The 21,520-nt window shown below is 44.1% G+C and overlaps 1 protein-coding gene across 1 annotated transcript in view; it reads left to right on the top strand.

Moving 5' to 3' along the window:
• The window catches only part of auts2a (activator of transcription and developmental regulator AUTS2 a), a 402,217-nt gene that overhangs the window by 344,324 nt on the left and 36,373 nt on the right, over positions 1–21,520 (top strand). The window contains 1 exon segment of the mRNA XM_059351017.1: positions 14,670–14,718. Coding sequence (XP_059207000.1) covers positions 14,670–14,718 — 49 coding nt within the window.

Here is a 21,520-nt window from a genome sequence, read left to right as displayed (position 1 = left end):
AACTGAAACTTCTATACACTGTGAATTCTAAATTTGATGCATTCTGTTTTGATGTACACAGCGTCACAATATTTTTAAGAATAGAGTTTATAGTTCTGACTGAACTGACTGCTTTTGTTACAGGACTTTCAGATAAGCCACTGTTTGCTAAAACACTGCTAACAAGACATCAATGTTGTGCTTACGGCTTGTTTCCCATGCTCCCAAGTGGCCATAAAATCAGTTAATGTGGTTTCAAGTGCATCTAACATAGATGTTCTATCATGCCTATTCTATTATGTAATTAGGCTATACACAAGGATCGGTAAATAACTTTTCTCACCATTTAGAGTAATTGTTACAAGTCATGTAAAGTAAGCCGCTCGTCTCGTTCTGCAGTGTTTTATTTGTTATGTTGGTGCATTCAAAGGTCAAACACTGGCAATCACTGTTTATCACTCCGACAATCATTATCAAGATGGGCCGCGGATAAAGAGCTATAAAAGAATTGTAATTATCACCATTTTAGAAACGGTAATTATGGGCATCATTAGCATCCATCATTATGTTTAAGTGGGGCCACGGTCCACTAAACGGGTGTTCATCCTTCTCTTTTTATCTGCTCTCTTCCATCGCTTTCTCAGTGTGGTGAAAGGAAACATTAGAGGACGTTTTGGAAACAGGGCCAATTTAAACAGGGGTGTCTGGTCTGCTTTTTCCCACAGGCCAACAGCTTCCTCATTCATTTTTAACCAGGTCTCACAAAAGGCTTCGGGGGTTCAAATCAGTTTGGAAAGAGATCACAGGTGTTGATAGTAGAATATGAGCGGTTCTCTTCTTCTGCCAGCGCAGTATAAAAGTATGGAGAGTATGTGAATTTGTGGAATAAGGGTTGAAGGACAGTTCACAGCTTGTATAAGGGAACAGAAAAAGCGGAGCTTAACTGAAATGAAAGAGAACTGACGGAAGTAGGTTACATTTAACAATCCCTGCTGATAGACATCCACCTGGTATTCACACTTTTCACAAGACGTAGCACAGCTTCAACAGCGAGCCGGCTAATGTTTGTATTCAGCAGTGTAACGGTAGAATCGTGCACAACGTCTCAACCACAGCTCTCCTGTGGATGAATTAGTAATGCTAAAAGATTCCATTTCGTCTATCTAAATGCTGTGTGCAGCGCTCAACCTGGTTAATATAAGGAGCCACTCAATTTTTCATGCCCACGCCAAGTGTAGCCTTCAATTTAACATGCGCTTTTAATCCTGAGAGTGCTAAATTGCTTTTTAATGTCAAGGTACATGGTGTTTTCAGAGTAACTCGTGAAAAATGCATCAGCAGTATGCAGAGCAAATCAGATCCAATGTTTTTTTAGTATAAAGGAACAAAGCAACACCACAGCAAAGAGGAGCAAAACCAATATGTTGTTTTGACACATCTGTCACCTCAGGGGCCTCAGGGGGACACCTCCCGCAGCCAGTGACGGTGTGTGTCTTTGTGCAATGGTGTGATTAATTGTGCATCACACGTCTCGGTTGTATTTATTTTCAGCAATACATACATGCCGATCACCCGCATATGGCTCTACAGAGGAAATGTTATGTATGTCATGTATGTTCTGTATGTGTGGCCCTCCATGCGTGAAGTCCCGGGCAGTGTCAGGTGTTATTGTGCCTGCAGCGTTAGTGGTGACAGGTGTTTGCAGGCCTCTCCGCTCCTCTTAGATTCCCTCGCAGAGCAGAGGCGTCAGTGGAGTCAGAGCCTGGGCTCCATGGAGCATGACTAAAAGACGCTCCTCTAATATCCCTGGTCAGAGAGTCAGTGAACTCCCTCTGAATGACTTCCTCAGGGCCAGCCAACCAACCGCCCTCTGTTATCACGCAACAATTTAGCCAACGAAGCAGACTAATCAGTAGACAGCAGATGAAAACACAGCCAGCGCCGCTCCTACTACCAATTCCATTCAAAACCTTATCGTGGAAGCTCGCAAAAAGACTTTCAAATGACGACGAGATAAAAAAAAACATTGTTAAAAGATGTGATGAAAAGGCATTTCAAATATTGGTTTCATGTGCCATCCAGACAACAATGAATGTAGAAGAGCAGACTGCGAGTTAGTAGCTTGATTTTTTTTGTGTTTTATTGTTACAAAGTTCGTCTGAACACATAAAAGGACATGCTGCATTATTGCAGCTGAACAGTCTAATTACGGTGGGAATAAAGGTTTGTTGTTTTACTGTTGAGTTTAGACTATGTTCAACCCATTAGCACAGAGCCTGAAGCATATTTGGCTAAAAGAGTGTGATCACTGTGGACCGCAGTATTGTTCATTCATCAGCCTGAATTAAAAACTTTATTATACAACAAACTGTTTACCACGATGTCAGGGGACACAGCAAAGGCCGGGCCAAACCACAGTTCCCTTCAGGGGATCCCGTGTGTGTGTGTGTGTGTGTGTGTGTGTGTGTTTACCTGTGTATTCAGGCATGTGGGGAGAGGTCAAGCTGTGTGTGTGGTGCTGCAGCTTCCTCTCTGGATAAGCAACGCCGCCTGTCCCTGTTGCCAGTGCAAATCCTCTTACAGACTCTGTGAGTGTGTGTGTGTGTGTGTGTGTGTGTGTGTGTGTGTGTTAGTGTGTGTGTCAGGGAGCGAGAGTGAGACAGACAGCAAGCTGCCCCAGATCATCTTGTTCAAGCTCGGTGTTGGTAAACACACTACATGATAAGCTGAGCTGAGACAGGCACTGATGATTGGGCTTAGCGCTGGATGTTGCCTGGGTGGCCCTTCGTGCTGACGGTCCCCTGTGGCCCCGACTGACACCGGGGCCACAAACTCGCTTTCATGCTGAAACTGCACATCTAAGTTCACGTCACCGTTCCGTCACACACACACTGGCACCACTTTATGCCTCTCCTGGTATTGCTTTAATAGCAAAAACAAACTCTTAAGGTGGATCGTTTACCACAATTATATAAACACAAACAAAACACCCGTTCATGAATCACACACTTGCAGAGAGAGAACACGCTCTATCTGCACCCTGGGAGCCTGGGTCCACTCAAATAACCCCATGGTGAATGTGCTGCTGTCAGGCGGCCAGCGGGGCAGCCGCACAATGTGCACATTTAGGACCCAGAGCCCGGCGGCGGCGCAGAGTTTGTGGAGGAAAGCGTGGAATGTGTCCCGCGGGCAGATGCAGGCCGCTCTCAAAGGCATCTCTATTACAAGCAGACAAGCGGGGCCTTATGTCACGGTCACCAGCCACAGAGACACATTTCCAGACTGGTGCCCCGCACCATGCCAGCACGCGCCCGCGTGGAAATCTACTGGCCCACGCCGTGCACCACTTCAATGCTGGAAACACATAACACATCGTCCACATGTGCCGATCTGATAAGCAGGATTGTTTACCGCAAGAGTAGAGTCATGAGTGCTTCACTGACATCCTAATGTGTTTCTTTCTGATGCGTTTGACGATAATGAACAGGAATAAGGGTGTGGCAAGCTGTGATGTTCTTTCATGTGATATCATTGTTCTGCTCCCATGACATCTTGTAAAGTCTTCCGTCAAACCTGCTTTACTTTAACTGGCGCTGGGTACCAGCAGCGAGAGCTGGTGCCAAACATGACAGCTCCGCTCAGGTCTGTCTTCAGCCGGTGGCCTGTTATCGATAGTGACAGATAAAGAGCCCTGTGATCTTGTGAAGCACTCGGCACTATCGTTGATTGCCATCCCCGCTGATAACGCCGCATGCTAATCATTGTAAACATCATGTTGTGGCTTTGACACACTTAGGCTTATCTGTAATTGGTGTAATTGTTACTAGCGTTTAACGAGATCGTCTTCCAGATATGCGGAGTGCCAAAAGGGCCCGGGTACGGAAGAGGCTCCCTCAGATCTGCCTCGCTGATGGGGGCATTAGATCGACACTAACTCCTCTCGCTGAGCTATTAATGAAAGGCAGCCACGAGCCAGAGTGCAAATCTGATAAAAGGGGCTTGAGATGAGGGGGTCATGAAATATTTAAATATACAGGGCTTCAAAGCAGAAAAGGCCTCCCGTTCTTGTCAACAGACAGGCCCCCTGCAGTCCAGTCGTGGCCCCAGTCTCTGGCCCTCAACCAGCTCCACATGTAGGTCACAAACCACCAGCTCACTTTTCCGTTGTATGGGCTCCGCCAGGGGAAAGCGGGGGGGGATTCACAGAGAAATTGCCCCTGTTTCCACACACTCACTTCCACACACACACTCAGTCTTCCTCTTGTTCTAGCATTCTCCCATGTTCTAGTGTTTCACAGAGGGGGGTGAGCAGCAGAGGGGCGGCTCATGATAGATGCTCCCTGCAAGACACATGTTCACACACCCTAACTTCTCCAGACCAGATTTGGCGGTGCATCAAAACGCACGAAACCCCCTTCATATGAGGGGGGTGTAGTGTGTTTGGGCTGCAGGAGCTGCTGAAATATAACAAGGCAACCTGCAACGAAAAAAGCTAAAACTGACTAAATTTTGGTAGAAATGCAGTCTGACCATCACTCTGCAGTGGCCAGCAACGTCCCTGCCAGTATGACTGCCATGAGAAGGGGAGGAGGAACAACTTTGGTAAAAGAAAGTTTAAAAAACGATAAAGATGAAAAATAAAACACAAGCACTTAGCGTGTTTGGTACAACAAGCTCCAGCACACAGCAGCCGTGTCATTTTCTGTCTTGCTGCTGTGACGGTTCCTTCAAGTGCGGTTGGAGATGTCGGAATCATAAAAGTGCTCTGACAGAAAACAATAACTGAAAATATAAAGTCTCCTGTATTACACTGGGCAGCTATAGTAAACCGCATGACGTCACACAAAGGGGCCATGTGAGTGACACTCCCTCTGCCGCACAAACCTGCAGCGAATCGCAGCACCGCCTGATCTCATGTCCCTCCTATCACACAAACTATAGAAGGCCCCTGGCATTCATGTTTCTGCTGAGAATGATCCTATTCCGAGGAACTCTTGAGGCGACACGGCACGGATCACCTGTCAACCAACACACAATCGGCATTCCATTTTCACCGCGATGGGTCGCAGATCATCTCCCTCTCTTGTGACACGCCGAGCATCTCGTGTCCTTTTTTTTCTTCTCAAATGGGCCTAAACTGCCCATTTCTCTCCCTTCCATCATTCAGCCCCACAGCAGGGGGACTGCTGCAGACAGAACAACGACCTTATTTAGCTCAGACCCTGCGAAATGCAATTAGAAACCCCTCAATGGCCAGCGGGGCCTGGGATGAGATGGAGGGAGAGAGAAGGACAGCGACAGAAAGGGAAAAAAGGGAAGGCTGGGGGAGGGCGGGGAGAGACCTCCCTGCTGTCTGTCACCCTGCTGGCTTTTGATGTCCGTGGCCCATCTTGTGTCCCCCTAGAGAGCCTATCATCAGGCCCCCACTCTGGAGCTGTTGAGCACAGAGAGAGCCTTGGAGAGGCTTGTTTGAGTGGAGTGAGGGGGGTGTGGGTGGATGACTGGGGCTGTCTCCTTTGGTGCCTGACAGAATGGTCTTGACGGAGCGTTTCAGAGGCCTAATCCCTCCGACCATACTCCTCCAGCCGGGCGAATCGCTCGGGGGGTCTGCAGAGGGTCAGACAGGTTTTAATACAACGCCTTAGTGGTGATTTCCTCAGTGCTTTCCTGTAGTCATTCCTTTTTAAATAACACAGCAGGCTGTTTCTCTCCCCTCCTTTTCTTCCCCGCTACCTCCCTGTTTGGCTCCTTCCCCCTCTCCGTCTTGTCTGTCTCTCGCCGTCTCCTCCTGTTTTGTTTTCTTCTCCCGCTCTCTTCCTCTCCAGTTCCTCCTCCTTTATCTCCCTGCCTCCCCTTGTCTCCTCGCTCCCATCGCGCCACTGAGAAGAAAGAAACAAAAAGGGAAAATATTATCCCTGCCAGCGCAGTTGCTCTTGCTTAGTATTAAGTCGAGGCCTCGCGGGGGGTTCCAGCGCCACGGTTCTTTGGTTGTAGATGTCTGCTGGGTCTCCACAAATATAAAGACATGCAGATTAGGGAGAAAAAATTAAAGCTGGGGGTTCGTCATGCAGCGGGTTATCTGTTCGGAATGTTTTGTCTGTCTGGGATATGGCTCCACTGTAAAGCTTCAGAGAGAAAATTGGGGTCAAATTTAAAGAGGCTTATAATCCTGCTTTTTTTGTCATTGAGATCAAATGACACTAGCTTGATGAGGTTACACTGAATAATCTTATCAATGAATTTGTATGACAAGCGGCACAGGATCTTGTTTACACGGACATCGACGTGATGTAGAGATGAAAGTCAACATCGCAAACAAATCTCTTAAAATACAGCACATTGAAATTCAGATTTCCCTGTCACGAGCCTGGAGACAATTCATTTCCTCAGTCCATTTAATCTCTGTGTAAACATTGAGTGACAGCGCTATAAATAAAGACACGGATTTGGCCTTTAAAATAATTTGGCTTTGGTTTTGGGAATAAGTAATTAAAATGACATTAAATGAAAATGTTAAAGGTAAATCGTGCCTAATATGCATGCTGGTGTGCGTGCGTGTGTGTGTGTGTGTGTGTGTGTGTGTGTGTGTGTGTGTTTTGGTGTGCATGTGTGTTTTGAGGCGTGTAGCACATATGCTCCTTTCTGTTAGAAGGGGAGGGAGTGATTGACTGGTCTGAAATTATCCACGGCATCGCAGCCCACAGCCCACATTCCACGGCAATGTCTGTAATTTAGGAAAAAGGGTCTCCCATTTCTCTTGTGAGTGGACAGACTAGTGCTGAGGGTGTGTGTATGTGTATGTGTGTTGGAGGGGGGTTGCATTAGGGATGTAACTAAAGCATTTGAGGCAGGGAAGGTTAAACCAATTTTCGTGTCTGCATTGTTTTCCACAGTAAGTCCCACGGCAGCGACATGAGACTGATGGCCAGTGAAGTGGGTTTGTTCCCGCTGACAGGCTAGTTCTTTCTGCGCCCGCAATGTCAACTGGATCTGATTATTGCCTACCAGATCCAGATAATGTCTGCCATTGATCAGGCCATTTATCTTGAACTCCTATGGCCCCGGCCTGCTTTCACAGACCACGGGAGATAAGCAGATACAGATAAGCAGATAACACAGTCTCTACAGGCTTTTAACAACCGGAAGAAATACTTTTCCACTGCTTCCTCGGCTGACGTATGATGTGAGTTTCATATCTCTCGGCTCAGGAAGCTTTATTATAACAAAAAGAATCTGCTTTTAGGCGTATCGTCATTGGATCAGATAGACGATTTCATCCCTGTGTCCGTCAATCTTCTGAAATGTTCCCAGAATGCCAATCACTTCCTGCGTGCTACACACTGGTTAGAATAAGTGGGCACAGATATGAAAAGTGGAGATGCATTTTTGGCATTGTTATTTATGGGCTTATTATTGAAAAGCATGTCTGTGGCAAGGCTAATGGAAATTCACAAGTCCTTAAATCTCTCATTCTCTGTCAGGGTATTTGATTGATGCAGTTTAAGAGAAAAGACTGTCAGCTTTTCCAAAGGCTTTTTCCACTTTTGGCATGCTATGGTGTCCCAGTTTGTATAACGGATTTTAATGCTGGGTTCATTTGTCTTTGTCTCTATGTGTGTGTGTTTGCATGCACAGCCGTGTGTCATCCCCACATTAATGCTAGCAATGAGTGACAGATTAATTTATGTCTGGCTACGTGTCTGAGGAATTGGGAAGAAAGGGCCTGTCAGTGCTGCTTGTCGGGAGGGGGTAGAGATTAGAGCCAGTTGTCATTGACAACCCAGTGCAGGCTCTGAGAGATAAGGTCGGATGTAATGACTGTAAAAAAATAAATAAATAAATAAAATTAATTTAAAAAAACATCCTCACGCCGCCCTCAAAAGCCTGCGAGAAGAGGAGATGTTGGCATTTCCAAGTGTGTGGGTTTACGTGTGTGCAATTAGAAGAATTTCACAGTTCTTAGATTGCACTGCAACATTTGGACATTTCAGATCTTCAGCAACAAGCAGGGTGTGATCTAATCCCACCCCCTCCTCTGACAAGACTGGGATTTGTATCGTTTTAAAACCATGTAAAACAGGTTTTATTTACTTTGAACTGTGTGCAGTACATGCTTTTATAACAGGCATTATTTTGTTCATTCCAACAGTCAAATTATTGTGTGTGAATATCCACTGAAACATGATCTTCCATGTGTTCAAATCTCCACATGAAACTTGATATTGATAAAATATGAATTGCCACGTGGTGTTTTTCTTTTAGTTCACCTGTTTTATTCTTTGTTTAAAGGACATAAAATTGTATTCTCAGGATTAATACTGTGTGGAAATATAGTGCATATGTAGCATTTCTTTTTTTTAGATTATGGGGCTTTTTACCTTTTATTAAGATGGTATGGTTGAACAACAAGTTCTCCAACATAAACAGTAGAAGAGGTCTGGTGTCAGTACCACAAATTACGGCACATAGACACATATTAAGGTAACGCGGCTCGCCAGGGCTCGCGTTGCAGCGGCGCATTTTTAAAAATAACACACACGTACGGTCCACAATTGTAAAAAAGACTGCAGTTTCTGTTGATTTATGTTGTAAAACCACTGACCTTAGGTTTAGGGCAAAAACATTCCAGTAAGGCATTATAAAATACAGTTTAAACAGTAAATAAATGTACTTAAAGGCCGGAAGTGAAGTAGTAACAAGGGTCACGTGACTACCGCAAGTTTCGTAAAAAACGTAAGTTATATTAAAAAAATTATTCACGTACCTTCCGTAAAAAAACAACGTAACTGAAGTTAAAAAATGTTTTATTTCTGTGTTCACACAGCTTGTTCAACCCATCCACCACCCCAATATCCAACTGAATGCCTCAACAATGACTTGATTGATGAAAATTGTTGTTGCTTTGTTTGACATTCATGATCCCCAGAAGATGAATCCTAATAACTTTGGTAATCCTGACACTTGAAGCCGTTTTTCCCCCTAACTTGCCAAATCTCCTGGGTGAAAGTCATGTTTATCTGACCCATCCACACATCCATCCATCCTGTCCTTCCTTCCTACACAGACAGTGCGAGATGTCTCACCAACTATTTAGATTGCCGTTGGACTTGGTACATGCATTTGTGTTCCTCAGGGGATTAACCAACGGGATTTTCATTCCCCTGACTTTTCATCTAGCGCCACCAGCAGGCAAAATAGTTTTCATATCCACTGTGAATTACGTCTCCATTTACTCTGTGGATTGGCACATTTTCATGAGATGATGTGTCCTTATGACTTTGATGATCCCCTGATGTTTCCTGTCCTACCATCATGAGGTTCATGTTTGTGGTTTTGAGGGAAATGTCACAACAATTATTGGATGAATTGCCATGATATTTGGTACACACATTCTACCGTCTCTCCCTTTGTCTAGCCCAGGAGTTAGATTATTTTATTCTCACAAAGATGTTACTGTGAGGTGAAACTGTAATACTGAAACACTCACCCCATCTGAAATGACGAATGTTCAACACTCATGACGGCTCTGTTCGGAGTCATTATGAAAATTCGTTTTCCATTTCCTGGCCTCTGCAACCAATCCTAGTTTGAATCATGAGACTCTTTTTAGCCCCCGTAAAGCAACGAGAGGGCTCTGAGTCAACAGGCAAACGTAATAAGAGCTTTTAACATATTACATTGCCAGCACTCATGTTACACTTATCAGTAATATTTTAAACGAGGGTAGATTTGGCATAATGGCAGGAAGGCTCATAAAGGCGAGCTGGTCCCCTGTGATTGTAATCTAGGAGAGAGTTCCTGTAAAATTAAACCATGGTTGTGGGGGGAGAGACAAACATGCCTCTGGTTTCTTTGAAGTGAAGAATCACAGTCCAAAAAAAGGAATAAAAGATGACAAAATGTCAGTGCAGAGCTGATGGTCTATAGACAGAACTTACGTGCCCAGACAGCAATTACTGAGATACATAGCATACATCAAGACATTGTGTTTGATCTCAGTGCTTCATTCTCTCACACAGACCATGTTTTTCCACGTGAAACTGTCCAGGCTTCTCATTTTAATGTGTGTTCGTCTCTGTCATCGTTTTATTTGAATTAAAAATAATGTGCAGCGAGAGATCCAGACGCCGATTGTTTGGCAGTGTGGCTGTAATCACAGACTTGTGGTTCTCTCAAATCTGATAATGACCATTTAAAATGGAGAACAGCAGCTCGTTCATAGCGGGCTGGTGCACAGGCCCTGTGAAAAAACGACTGGTAGCCATTTTCTGTCGGTGGCAGTCGTATAAATACATATCTTGAAGCCAGCCATGTCACGCTTTTGAAGCCAAACCACGATACGCTCTTGATGTTTCATCACAATCACCGCTTCAAACGCAAGAGCCCCTGTGATCTAATTACATGTAACCACAGTTGGTACATTTGCAACTAATTTTAGACAAGATTTACTGCGTTTCCTGCTGCATGAACCGTGGAACTGTACAGCTACATAATGTCACTGTGGTTATCAAAGATGTTTTCCCACAGCCTGTGAGCAACAGTAAGCCAGAGGTTAATTACTTCATTAGTTTAAGTTGTTCAATGCACAGTGCATACATCTGTGGGACATACAAGGGTGCATAGCAGGAACTTGGTGAACACATGCTCCTGCTGCTCCTGCTGCTCCTGCTGCTCCTTCTCCCAGGCCCTTTGTGACAACAGCCTTTATCCTCTGTAACTGAACCAAGTGGCTGGACTTTAACCGGCCACCTGAGGCCAATCCCTCCCACCCCCTGATGGTACTTCACATTTTTTCTTCTGCATGTCATCAGTTTGTCCATGGACAGCTATGCCAGGCCGGTTGGAACTAGATATGGATAAAGGATTTTCTACTAAATGTACATTTTTCAGTCTCACTAAACTCTTTTCTCACATGATATCCTACAAGCTTTTAAAACACAACATTTGGTTATTTTTACGCACCAAAACTACTTGTTTATGGTTAGGAAAAAAGGACAGGGTTAGGGTTATATCAAAAACATCAGTAATTAACTTCCAACTGGACACCAACGCTGGTCTCCTGTTTGAAAGACGCACTGCAAAAAAGGGAACAAGATAACAACACTAAATCTGAGGGAAAAGGTACTCAAAAAGGAAGTGAAATGATCTGTCCATGCAGCACGATAATATCACTTGACAAGATTTCTTGAATTGAAATTGTTAAATCTAGAAATAATATTATAGCGTAAAGTTGAAATTAACTCTTAAAAAAAGATAAATTATCTAACACTTCTAAATCTAAGTTTTTTTTATCTTGGTAAGAACCAAATAATTTGCAGTGCGGGTTTGTTTGTTTGATCCCTCCACTGCCCACCCTGTAGTGGCTTTTATACTACATCACCGGACACAAGTTCGAAGGAAAACTACGAAACAGTGCATTACTTTTCAAACAAACAGTTCATGAGAACAGCCCGAGCAGACAAAGAATGTGACTGCAGTTGTGAGGACAGTGCTGTTGTGTTGATCTGTGAGGATTTTTTTTGCCACTTTGAATCTCAGACAACTGTATATCTCATTTCCCATGACTTCATGTTTGTAAGGCCGTCCCAGCCAGCCAACGGGCCCTCTGCCTCTCTGTTACCGAGGGACGGATTAGCATCTCAGCTATGAGCTAAGTCTGTTTTCTGCTCTGTGGTTGCTTGGGCTCAACTGGCAGGGAAAGACTTTGCAATGTGACTCTATTGTACATCTATTGACCTCCCAGCCAGTGGGTTAATGCTCATTAGACAAGCTGTAGGATGCTCGGGTTTGCACCATCAAGGGGATTTTTCCAGGAATGTCCAGCATTAGATGAGGATTCTTCCAATGTGTCGGATCGAGGCGAAGACGGATGAGTGCTGTCGCTTCTCGGGTAAATGTTACTTTCAGGCCTGCAGTGTGAATCTTAACAGGATAGTGTCCTGCTAAAATCTATGTGATCCCTTTTAAAAACACACTCTGTGGCATCAATACTGGGAAACGACTCGGAGGTGGGTCCTCGGAGCAAGAGGCTGAGCTCTGCCAGCTCCAGCAGGGCTGTTTTTGTGCCGCTGGGTGGGCAAGCTAAGAAAAAATCCCTTCAGTTATCACCAAATTATAAACGTGGTACTCATGATTTATGTCTTCGGTGTCAGTGGTGGAAGCTTGTTAGCTTTTAGGTCCGTCAGGGTGGGCCATGGAGCGCTCAAAGCTCAAATTGAAGGCTGAATGACCCAAAGTGCTTTTTATATTAGCAGCTGACCTCCCTTCAGGCCAGTGGAGTGGGAGTTGATCCAACAGGAAGACCAGCCTGTGGGCTGCGAGGAGGTGCATGCTGCTCATAAAGGAGCGTTTTGTTTTTCTTCCCCTCACGGTAGCAGCACCCTACTGGGGAATTCATTAGGGGCTGACATCATCTCACTCAGTACAGAGTGAAAGAAAGAATATCTTTCTGCCTCCGCTCTCCCCTCCCTCCCTCCTTCCTTTCTCTTCTTCCCTCTTGTCCTTTCTCTCTCTCTCTCTCTCTCTCTCTCTCTCTCTCTCTCTGTCTCATTCTCTCTCTCTCTCTCTCTCTCTCTCTCTCTCTCTGCCTCCTTATCTAGCTCTGGTACGCCGCTGCCTCTCCTTTTGCGCGCCATTTACGCAAAAGGTAAAAGCACTGATGTGCACCTCTGCAATCGAGCTCCAAGCTTTCCAGAAGCCGCCAAAAACATGTTTGTCTTCTGAAGGAGCACGACTGAGGTTGAATCCAAGTCCGCCTGGAAATCAGGAAGTGGGAGGACCCGACCGTGAAGGCAGCAGCAGCAGCAGCAGTCGGGTAGTCAGTCGCTGGATGAATGGGAGTTTGTCTGGTGCTTGGTAGCGGATGGGGAGAGGCTCTTGTGTGCCTACCAACGGGATCCGTCAGAGAGAGCGCGGCGGACAGGCTCTGCAGCTGAAGACACAGCGACAGCGGGCTTACACCTTGTGAAGTTTTTGTCTCACAGCTTGTGTGATTTGGCTTCGTCTCTGTCTCCACAGAGGAAACTGGCCGTGCGCTTTGTTGGATTGGTTCGCTCCGTCGGACGCAGCCCCTCTTTGCGCACCGACACACAAACCCTCCCGGATCCTGTTGGGTACCTCTCACGGATATTTCTGACAGGAGCATATACGTGAAAAAAAATCACATTGTGTCTGGAGGAAGGAAAGAAAAGGTGGATCAAGGGGATTTTTTTCTCTCTCTCTCTCGTCGCCTCAGTGCTGTTGCAGAAGCTCTCCGCGGCGAGACACATGGTTCCCTTTGTCCAAAAGGCGCAGTAGCTTTGTGAACGGCTTTGGATTTTTTTTTTTCTTGGAAAGGCTTCTTCTTTCTCCGCATGGCTGTCTTCAATTTAAACGGAGTAGACTTCGCCGCCTCTTGTGTGGATTATATTATTTGAAAAGCAGAATGTGAAACGACGCCATATTTACCAGACCGAGAAAGTAATATCCTGACTTATTTGCCTTCTTGCTAACCTTGCCACATCAAAGGTATGCGCGCTGGCTCTGAGCCGCTTATAATCTTAGATTTCATTGTGTGTGATCGTGTGCAAAACGGCCGAGTGGAATTTTTATAATGGTTACCATTTTAATGCCAGCTCCTATGCTGTCATTTATTCTGCAGCTTTCATTGTTTACATTCCGTCAGTGTTGCATTAGTGAATGGATACCTGATTCATGACGCTTTTATATCCAACAATAAGACAACATTAATTTAGTTGTCCATTACAACTTTTTTTTCATTTTGATATTGTTATTATAAACCTTCTCCTACAGCTTTAATAACACACAGGTCGGGGTAAAAGACATGAGCCTCCAACCGGGCTGTCACTGGATTTTTAATATTCCTTTCATTAAGGTTATTATATCACCAGAGAATACAACCCTGCTGTCAAGATAAAGGGTGTAAAATTGGATCTAATTGTTTAGAATTTTGCATTAAATAAATCGAAAGTGAGGAACTCAACAAAACCAGTTATGAGAAATTAATTTTATTCAGAGAAACCTGTCTGTCAAGTCTTCTTCCCATGTGCAGCTCAGTGGGTGTTGTCCTGTTTATTTCCTGTCCTTGCAACCTGTAGTTACTTTATAATATAGCAATCTTTCACTTAGATGCCATGGTTGAAATATAATTAATCTGTGACTCAGTATTTTCACCTATAAGCCTTTTATTATTCAGGTTTAAATCCCGTCACTGCACATTTAATTCTAACACAGATGCTGTGCAGCAGGGATGGAGTTGTGTCACGGAGCAACAGTGCCACCAAGTGGCTTCAATATGAAGAGCCACTTGTTTTGTTTCAGTCTCATATCCAGGCTTGGTTTTGATCATGATGCTCAGGTTTCCCAAATGATTCTGGACATAATTTTGGTCATGACAAGATGCAGACACAGGATATGCCTTGGCTTAAATTGGATTAAATTTGTCTCTGAAGATTGTTATATTGAGAACATAGCTCTGGTACAAATGATTTTATTTATATATTAAACCAGAATTAAATGTGTTGTTTTAAATAACAGTTTAAAACAACACATTTAAGCATACTTAAGCATAATAATGATTTACAATAAGCCAATAATATCCTCTCAGTCAGTGTTATTGCGAGTTTTGACATTTCTGTGAGAAATTATATGATACTGTAATATTTTTCTAATTCCAGTCTCTTCTTTTCCAGGTCTCCGATGCCAGCTCAGAGAAATTTTTCAGCACAGCTGCAGTTAAAGGTACAAGCATTTTTCTTTTTTCTGCGCTGATATGTCGATATGATGGTGCAGGTGTATTGCCATTTCCCTGCTGTGATTACCATGTTGAAATTGGAATGCATTGTCCCAGTGCGGCGATTGTCATATTTGTGCATTTAAGATAATGCAACAGCAATACTGCATCACATCCATAAAGCTGATCCAATTTACCCAAGGTGCACAGGTATGAAATATAGCTCTGTGCTTTCTCCACACCCAGACATGAGATGAAAATATTTTCCTCTGCCAGTATTTCATCAGATAGAATAATTACAATGTGCAAACTTATAACATCATGCAGGTGTAACATACATGTAGCATGTGACATGAAGCATTGTGCGCTTTCTGTGACACTTTGTTGCAAATGTGGTGAGATGCAGCAGGATTTGATCCGCAGCCAGAGGAGGAGGATGTACTAATGCTGCAGGGAATGAAGTAAGGGCAGGAGAGGCATCTGTTTATGGCCTCAGTGTGCCAACACCACATGTGACCTCATTATCAAGTCACTAATTTGCTGTTAAAAGCAACCCCATTTTCTCCGGCTCAGGGATAATGGAGGTGCCCCGCGTGAATGGACATTCCTCTGTAATGGGGGGGAGTTACCATGCAGGGCAGGAGACGAGGGTTATGACCCCTTCAGGGCTCTAGCAGGAGTAGGGACGATTGCTGATGATAGGTCTTTGCACACAGCCCTCCCTCCCCTCCTGCCCCCCCTCTCTTCCTCATTGCCCTGCACTTTGCGCCACGCAGACCTCCAAACACATTTCCCACATTCTGGCCTTTGATTCCCTCCAGGGCTTGATTTGTGGCGTCCATTGGGGGGGCTCAATGGCCATGCTTGACAGGGAGGTTTCCTTTTGAACGTGCTTCTCTGTGGACTGATTTGGTTCCCTTGAAAGGATTAAGGCCCCCTTTGTGCAGCCTAAATCAACAGAGGGCCCCCCTCTCTCCCCCTCTATGAAAGGACCTGACTGGGGAAACAGTACACAAAATACGCTTTCTCTCTGCTGCATGATAGTCCACTCTCTTGGCCCCTATTCCCATTTAAATATCCTCTCTTTTCTTCCCTTTCACCATGTCCGTCCCCTCCTCCTCTCCTGCCATGTGCTAATGCCTGCCACTATTGCAAAAGGCCAGTAAAAGAATCCAGGTGCAGGGAGAGCCAGGACCGCTGGTATTTTTATGGAGGGTGGTGTTGAGATTAGAAGAGTCGGGTGGGTTTTTGTTGGAGGGGATTACCATTACTCTAATGCAACCAAACCCGGGTACAAGCAACAGCTCCAACAAAAATGGCAAGAGAGGCTCGTTTGTGGGACAACTAGTGTCAATATTTGCCTAAAGGCAGGTGCAAAAGGACTTCATTTGTTTGACTGTGTGTGCACTTTCTTGTTGATACACACAAAGTGCTCAATGGGCTGTCTCCAGCTTATGGCTGAGAGAGCCTTGATAGGCCATGATAACAGAAAAAGGCTATTTTATGTTCATTTATAGAAAAAGGTATTTGATTAGTAAATGTGGCTTTACTGATACATACATATAAAACAGTTTGCTTGATAGTTCTACGACATCATGTGTGTTATTATTGGTAGATGAGCCAAAAGCTTACAGTCATGGAAAAATTATAAGTTTTTTTAAAGTTTTCTTTAATTTCTTGTTCATTTTAATGCCTGGTTCAACTAAAGGGACATTTGTTTGGACAAATATAATGATAACAACAAAAAAGCTCATAAAAAGTTTAATTTGAGAGCTGATATCTAGACATTTTCCATGGTTTTCTTGATAATAACCAAAATAATTATCAGGAAAACCATGTTAAATGTCTAGATATCAGCTTTTATATAAAACTCCTATGATCTATTTTTGTTGTTACCATTATATTTGTCCAAACAAATACCCTTAGTTGTACCAGGCATTAAAATGAACAAGAAGTTGAAGAAAACAAGGGTGGTCTAATATTTTTTCCATGACTGTATGTCAGGCACAATGCCATTATTATTAATAATAACACTGAGTGATTGGGACAGAAATAAGACACATGACTCCACCTTTCAGCAGCAGAGCAGTGAGCAGGTCATTGTCATTCAGCGGCTGGTGTGTAGCTTTGGTAATGACTGACTGTAGGCTTTTATTCTCTGCAGCAAGACTGGAAATCAGCCCAGGGCAACCTCAGGTCTCTTTGAAGACTCAGTGCTGGTCCCTCATCTTTTAATCTCACAGCCTTCTCACCTACTCAATAATTACAGTGTATTTTTCATGCTCCCTCAAAAGCCATAATGGTTTTTTCTTTCTTTCCTTCTGCCCGGGGCCTACGCTGCATTTTAAAAGGAAAATCTGACTGATGAGAATGTGGCTTTTGTGTTATCAGACGTTGATTTGTTTACTTCCCCTCTTGTGTCGGCTTCACCTCGGGGCCGTCGGTGTCAGCTGTGCATAGTTGCCTAATGTGGAGCTTAAAGTCACTATCACTCTCTGCTCGCCTCACTGTTTTTCTCCCTCCTTCCTGCTCACTCTGGGTTCAGTTTACCCAGGAATGGATTTCATTAACTAAGAGTCATTAAATGTTAGCTCTAATTACCGCGCTTGTCAATGTGCCTGCAGGTGTCAGCCAGCTAACCTGATTAATTTGCTCTGCAGGAGAGTAAGCACCAGTCAAAAAGATGTGCTGTAGTCTATTCGCCACCAGTGAAATAAACAACTTTTCTAAAGTCTAAACTGCTTCCAAGGCGCCGTGGGTGGAAATCGGTAACCAAGCCTTATTAAGGCTGTGACTGCTGTCCAGGGAGTGGATTGAAGTGCTGGGTTGCACACATACTGATGATCACAAACCAGCACAGTGTGTCACCACAAAGGCCTGCAGACAGATCTATCAAATGATTAAAGTTGTGTCCCAGGGCACTAATATCTTGTCACCCGGTTACATTCCCATCCTTTATGATATTGTCAATCCACAAGCCATCCCTGAGACTCAGCTAAGTCACCGGGGAGCAGAGACTAAGCTCACTGTGCATTGTTTGTTGAGCGTAGCCCCAGCAGCGAGATTAAGATAATGCCGGATGACATTTAAAAAGCTCCGCAGTGCCATTTATCAAGAGTAGGCTCGAAAATGTTCTCATCAGTGAAATGTTCAGTCTGGTATGTGGAATCTATTTAGAATAGAAAATGTGTTTTGGACTAAAAGTGAAAAAATTAGACAATGAAAAATAGAGGAAGTAATGCTACAATCTTAACCCTCTGAACTTCAAGCAGTTGCATGGTGTTTTCTGCTTCTGTCACATTTTACTCACAGTGGCTTCATTTTTCACTGTAATTTAGTTTATAATAAGTCCTGCACCTCCATGGAAACGGCATAATTCTGAGGAGAAATTTAAAAAAAGAAAGTATTCTGGGCCATAGTAACAGAGTAATAATGGCATAAATCATAAAATAAATTAAAAGATTATTTAAAAAAAAAAGTCAAGTTAAGTTTATTAAATCATTTATTTTACAATAATTGGAATAAAATGGAATTCATATCTGAATATTTGTCACTTAGCTGTTGGTCTGGGTCGAGTTTTTTACAAGATCTGGCAAGTGCAAATGGTGATCTGGTTGGCAACATTTTAAATTAGTGTAGAATAAAGTGAATTGGATGAAATATTACATTTTTAAGTATAGATTTGGTTACTTTTTATGATTGAAGCAGTTTTCACACATGACCCATGCAAGGACCTTTGGAAAGTAAAAAAAAAAACTGATGATAATGCTTGTTTCTACAGTTTCTGTCTATTAGACATTTTGTCAGTTTTTTTAATTAAAGAAAACAAGCTTTTCAAACAAGCAGGTTGTGGGGTTCACGGGGTTAAGGCATTTTAAATTGCCCGTTACTAGCATGCACACCATCACAGTCCCATTTAAACCTCGCTCACAATTAGGAACAACTTCCTGATTTGATTTTTCAGTTTAAGGGAGTAGCGAATGAGCACTTGAGATTTCCATTCGGTAGATATATTGGAGAATCTAGTCCCTCGTGAGACATTTCCTGCAGCTGTGTCTACGATGTGAGACCGAGTTCAGTGCGGGGGTGAATTGAAGTGCACAGTGTAGTGATTCTCAGTTTCCACCCCCCTCAGCACAACGCTGATTTCACCATGCTTTACTGGAGTTAATGTGAAAATGAAGCGGTGCTACAGCGAGACCCGGGGCTGACGCCAGCGTGAAGAGCGCCGCTGGTGAAGTGTGTCGGGCTTGAGTGCGTCTGTCACCAGGGGAGAGAATAATGTGCGATGTGGAAGGTGTAATTTGCAGTGCTGATGGCATTGTTTAAAAAAATAGTGGAAAGAGAAAAGCGGAGGTGAACTTTTGTGGCAGATATCAGAGCTGAAGAGCTCCCTGGATTGTCATAGAGAGCTCTGCTGGCAGCAAAATTGCCTGTGAGCGTATTACTGTCTGTGTGGGAGGGAGCTGAGGGCTTGTTTTTCTCTCTCTGCCTCATTCTCTCTCTGTTTCCTGAGAGGTGGACTAGTGATGGAGCTGTGTGTACTTGCAGGCTGTGGGCCGCCACCTGCTGTAATCTCAAGTGATATAGAGAGCAACAATCATGCCACAAATCACCCAGGCAGCTCCCTAACTCACTCAGTGGACTGGAAAGAGAAGGTTGGCCTTTCACAGCACCAGTGTTGGTTTACTGCCCCGGGCTGCCTGCACTGCCCTCGTGCTGACCTCTGCCGTCTGTGTGGGTTTGTGTGTCAAGGAATCAGGGCCGCCTGTGGAACTTGACCTGATGCACAGTGGAAAGATGACCTGACTACCATTGGCCTTTGGTGCGTTGTGATGAACCGGTGCAGTCAAGGACGGTCTCTTTTTCCCTGCCAGGGGCTGGGAGGTCACAGAGAGGCCGCTGCCCCCTCCCTATAGACATAACTGCTGGAATAAAACACTGTTGTTTCAGCTCACCCAAGCTTAATTCAAATCAAAATGCTCTTTTGATATTTAATAACCGTGCATGTTTTTAGAAATAAGCGGGGATCTAAAAAGGATTCCAGTCTGAGTGATGCATCAGTGGAGCAGACTCCAGGCGTTTCCCCCAGTGGTCTTTGCTCCTGTTGGTTAGCCGTCCCCCCGCTAGGAGCATCTAATGTATCTCTAAGGGCTAAAGGAAGCTCAATATCCTGTGCTGCACAGAGGGAAGGCCGGCCCCCTTTCTTCCTCTCCACGGCTGTAACTACAGAGAGAAAAGCTGTATTTCATGACCATGAAAGGGGCCGCTCCAGCCATGCCTCATCTGCTGACACAGCCAAACAAAGGTTAACAAATCAAGGATAGCACTGGCTGATTTACTGCCTCACCGTTCCAAACAATGGCCCAGCCCCCAGGTCGGTCTACAGCTCACATTTACTGTGTCTGTCTGCAGGCGGAGAAATATTGCAACCTTTCCAGATGTACATATTTCAAAATCATCACATTTTAATGCATTGATTACTTTAGTTCTGGTCTGAGCTGCAAAAGGGTTGCAGACTTTTTCACCTCCAGTTTGATTTTAACACAACAAACAGACTAGAGCACAATCAGAACACTATGCATCCTGATTAATATCATTTTACAACAACAAATTATGTTTTTTTTTTCCTTCTTAATCACCTGTTACAGTCATAACATATGAAAGCAGGTCTAATCCTGGAGTTTCTGTCAGATGATTCAGTCAGGTAAACACTAACTGTGAGACTGCGGGTCCAGTTGGTGCCCACTTGGTAGAAGTTTGTTGACTGAGGATTGGCTTTAAGGAGATGTTGTGAATGGGTCTGTTGGTGCACACACATCCAGCAGTGTGGACCAGTCTCCTTCCATGCACTCCAGCAACACAAAGAGGTCATTCAGAGTTTGTTCCTGGGGTTAGAGACTAAGTAAATCCATCCATCTTAATGCACTTATTTCAGCACCAGGAGAGCTAGAGGGAGACTGTGTAAACACTCCTGTATCCGACATGCCACGCTAAACCCAAAGAGCCTGGAACCCATCAGGCCAAAATTAAAGGTCTACATCTCAAACACAAACATTTAAATGGGCTGCACTCCAGAGATCAAAGTGAAAGGCCTCAGTTTTCCTGCTGCCCCCCTTGTGTCTGCCACGCTGAGATATGTGGTGGTTTAGCAGCCAGTCAGGGTTGAATGGTGAGCAACTGTATACTGTACATGTCTGTTTCTCCCGGGTCTCTGAGGCAACACTCTGCGGCTGATTATGTGTTGGTCAAGGTAAAGAAGACGGATTTGTTTAAGCGTGCTGAGTTTTTTCAGAAACCTGTAGGTGAGCAGTCCTGATAACAACATGATCTCACAGGAATCTGTGGAATAGCCACGGATTCGCTTAACTCAAAATCCGTGGAATAGCCATGGAATCACTCAAATTTCCGTGAAACTGACACGGATTTCGCTACAATGCAAGTTAATGACAGTCATATCCCGTGGCTATTCCAACATACAAAGTGATTATGTACATTCACTGAGTGAATATTTATAAGATAAAACATATATTTCTCGCTAGAAATGTAATCAAAATCCATTTTTATGCAGAAACTAAGTCAAAATATTGTTTTTTTTCACTAAAAATGAGAGAATGTCCGCCATGTTTTTTGTTCTGACCGCCGGAACCTTGAAAGTCACGTGACTTGGAACAAACCAATAGGAATCCATGGAATAGCCACGGGATATGACGGGTCATTAACTTGCATTGTAGCGAAATCCGTGTCAGTTTCACGGAAATTTGAGTGATTCCGTGGCTATTCCATGGATTTTGAGTTAAGCGAATCCGT

The sequence above is a fragment of the Centropristis striata genome, chromosome 15, assembly GCF_030273125.1.
Source record: "Centropristis striata isolate RG_2023a ecotype Rhode Island chromosome 15, C.striata_1.0, whole genome shotgun sequence".
NCBI classification, from domain to species: Eukaryota; Metazoa; Chordata; class Actinopteri; order Perciformes; family Serranidae; genus Centropristis; species Centropristis striata.
Note: the sequence above shows the minus strand (reverse complement) of the source record. Positions and strands in the feature narration are given on the sequence as shown.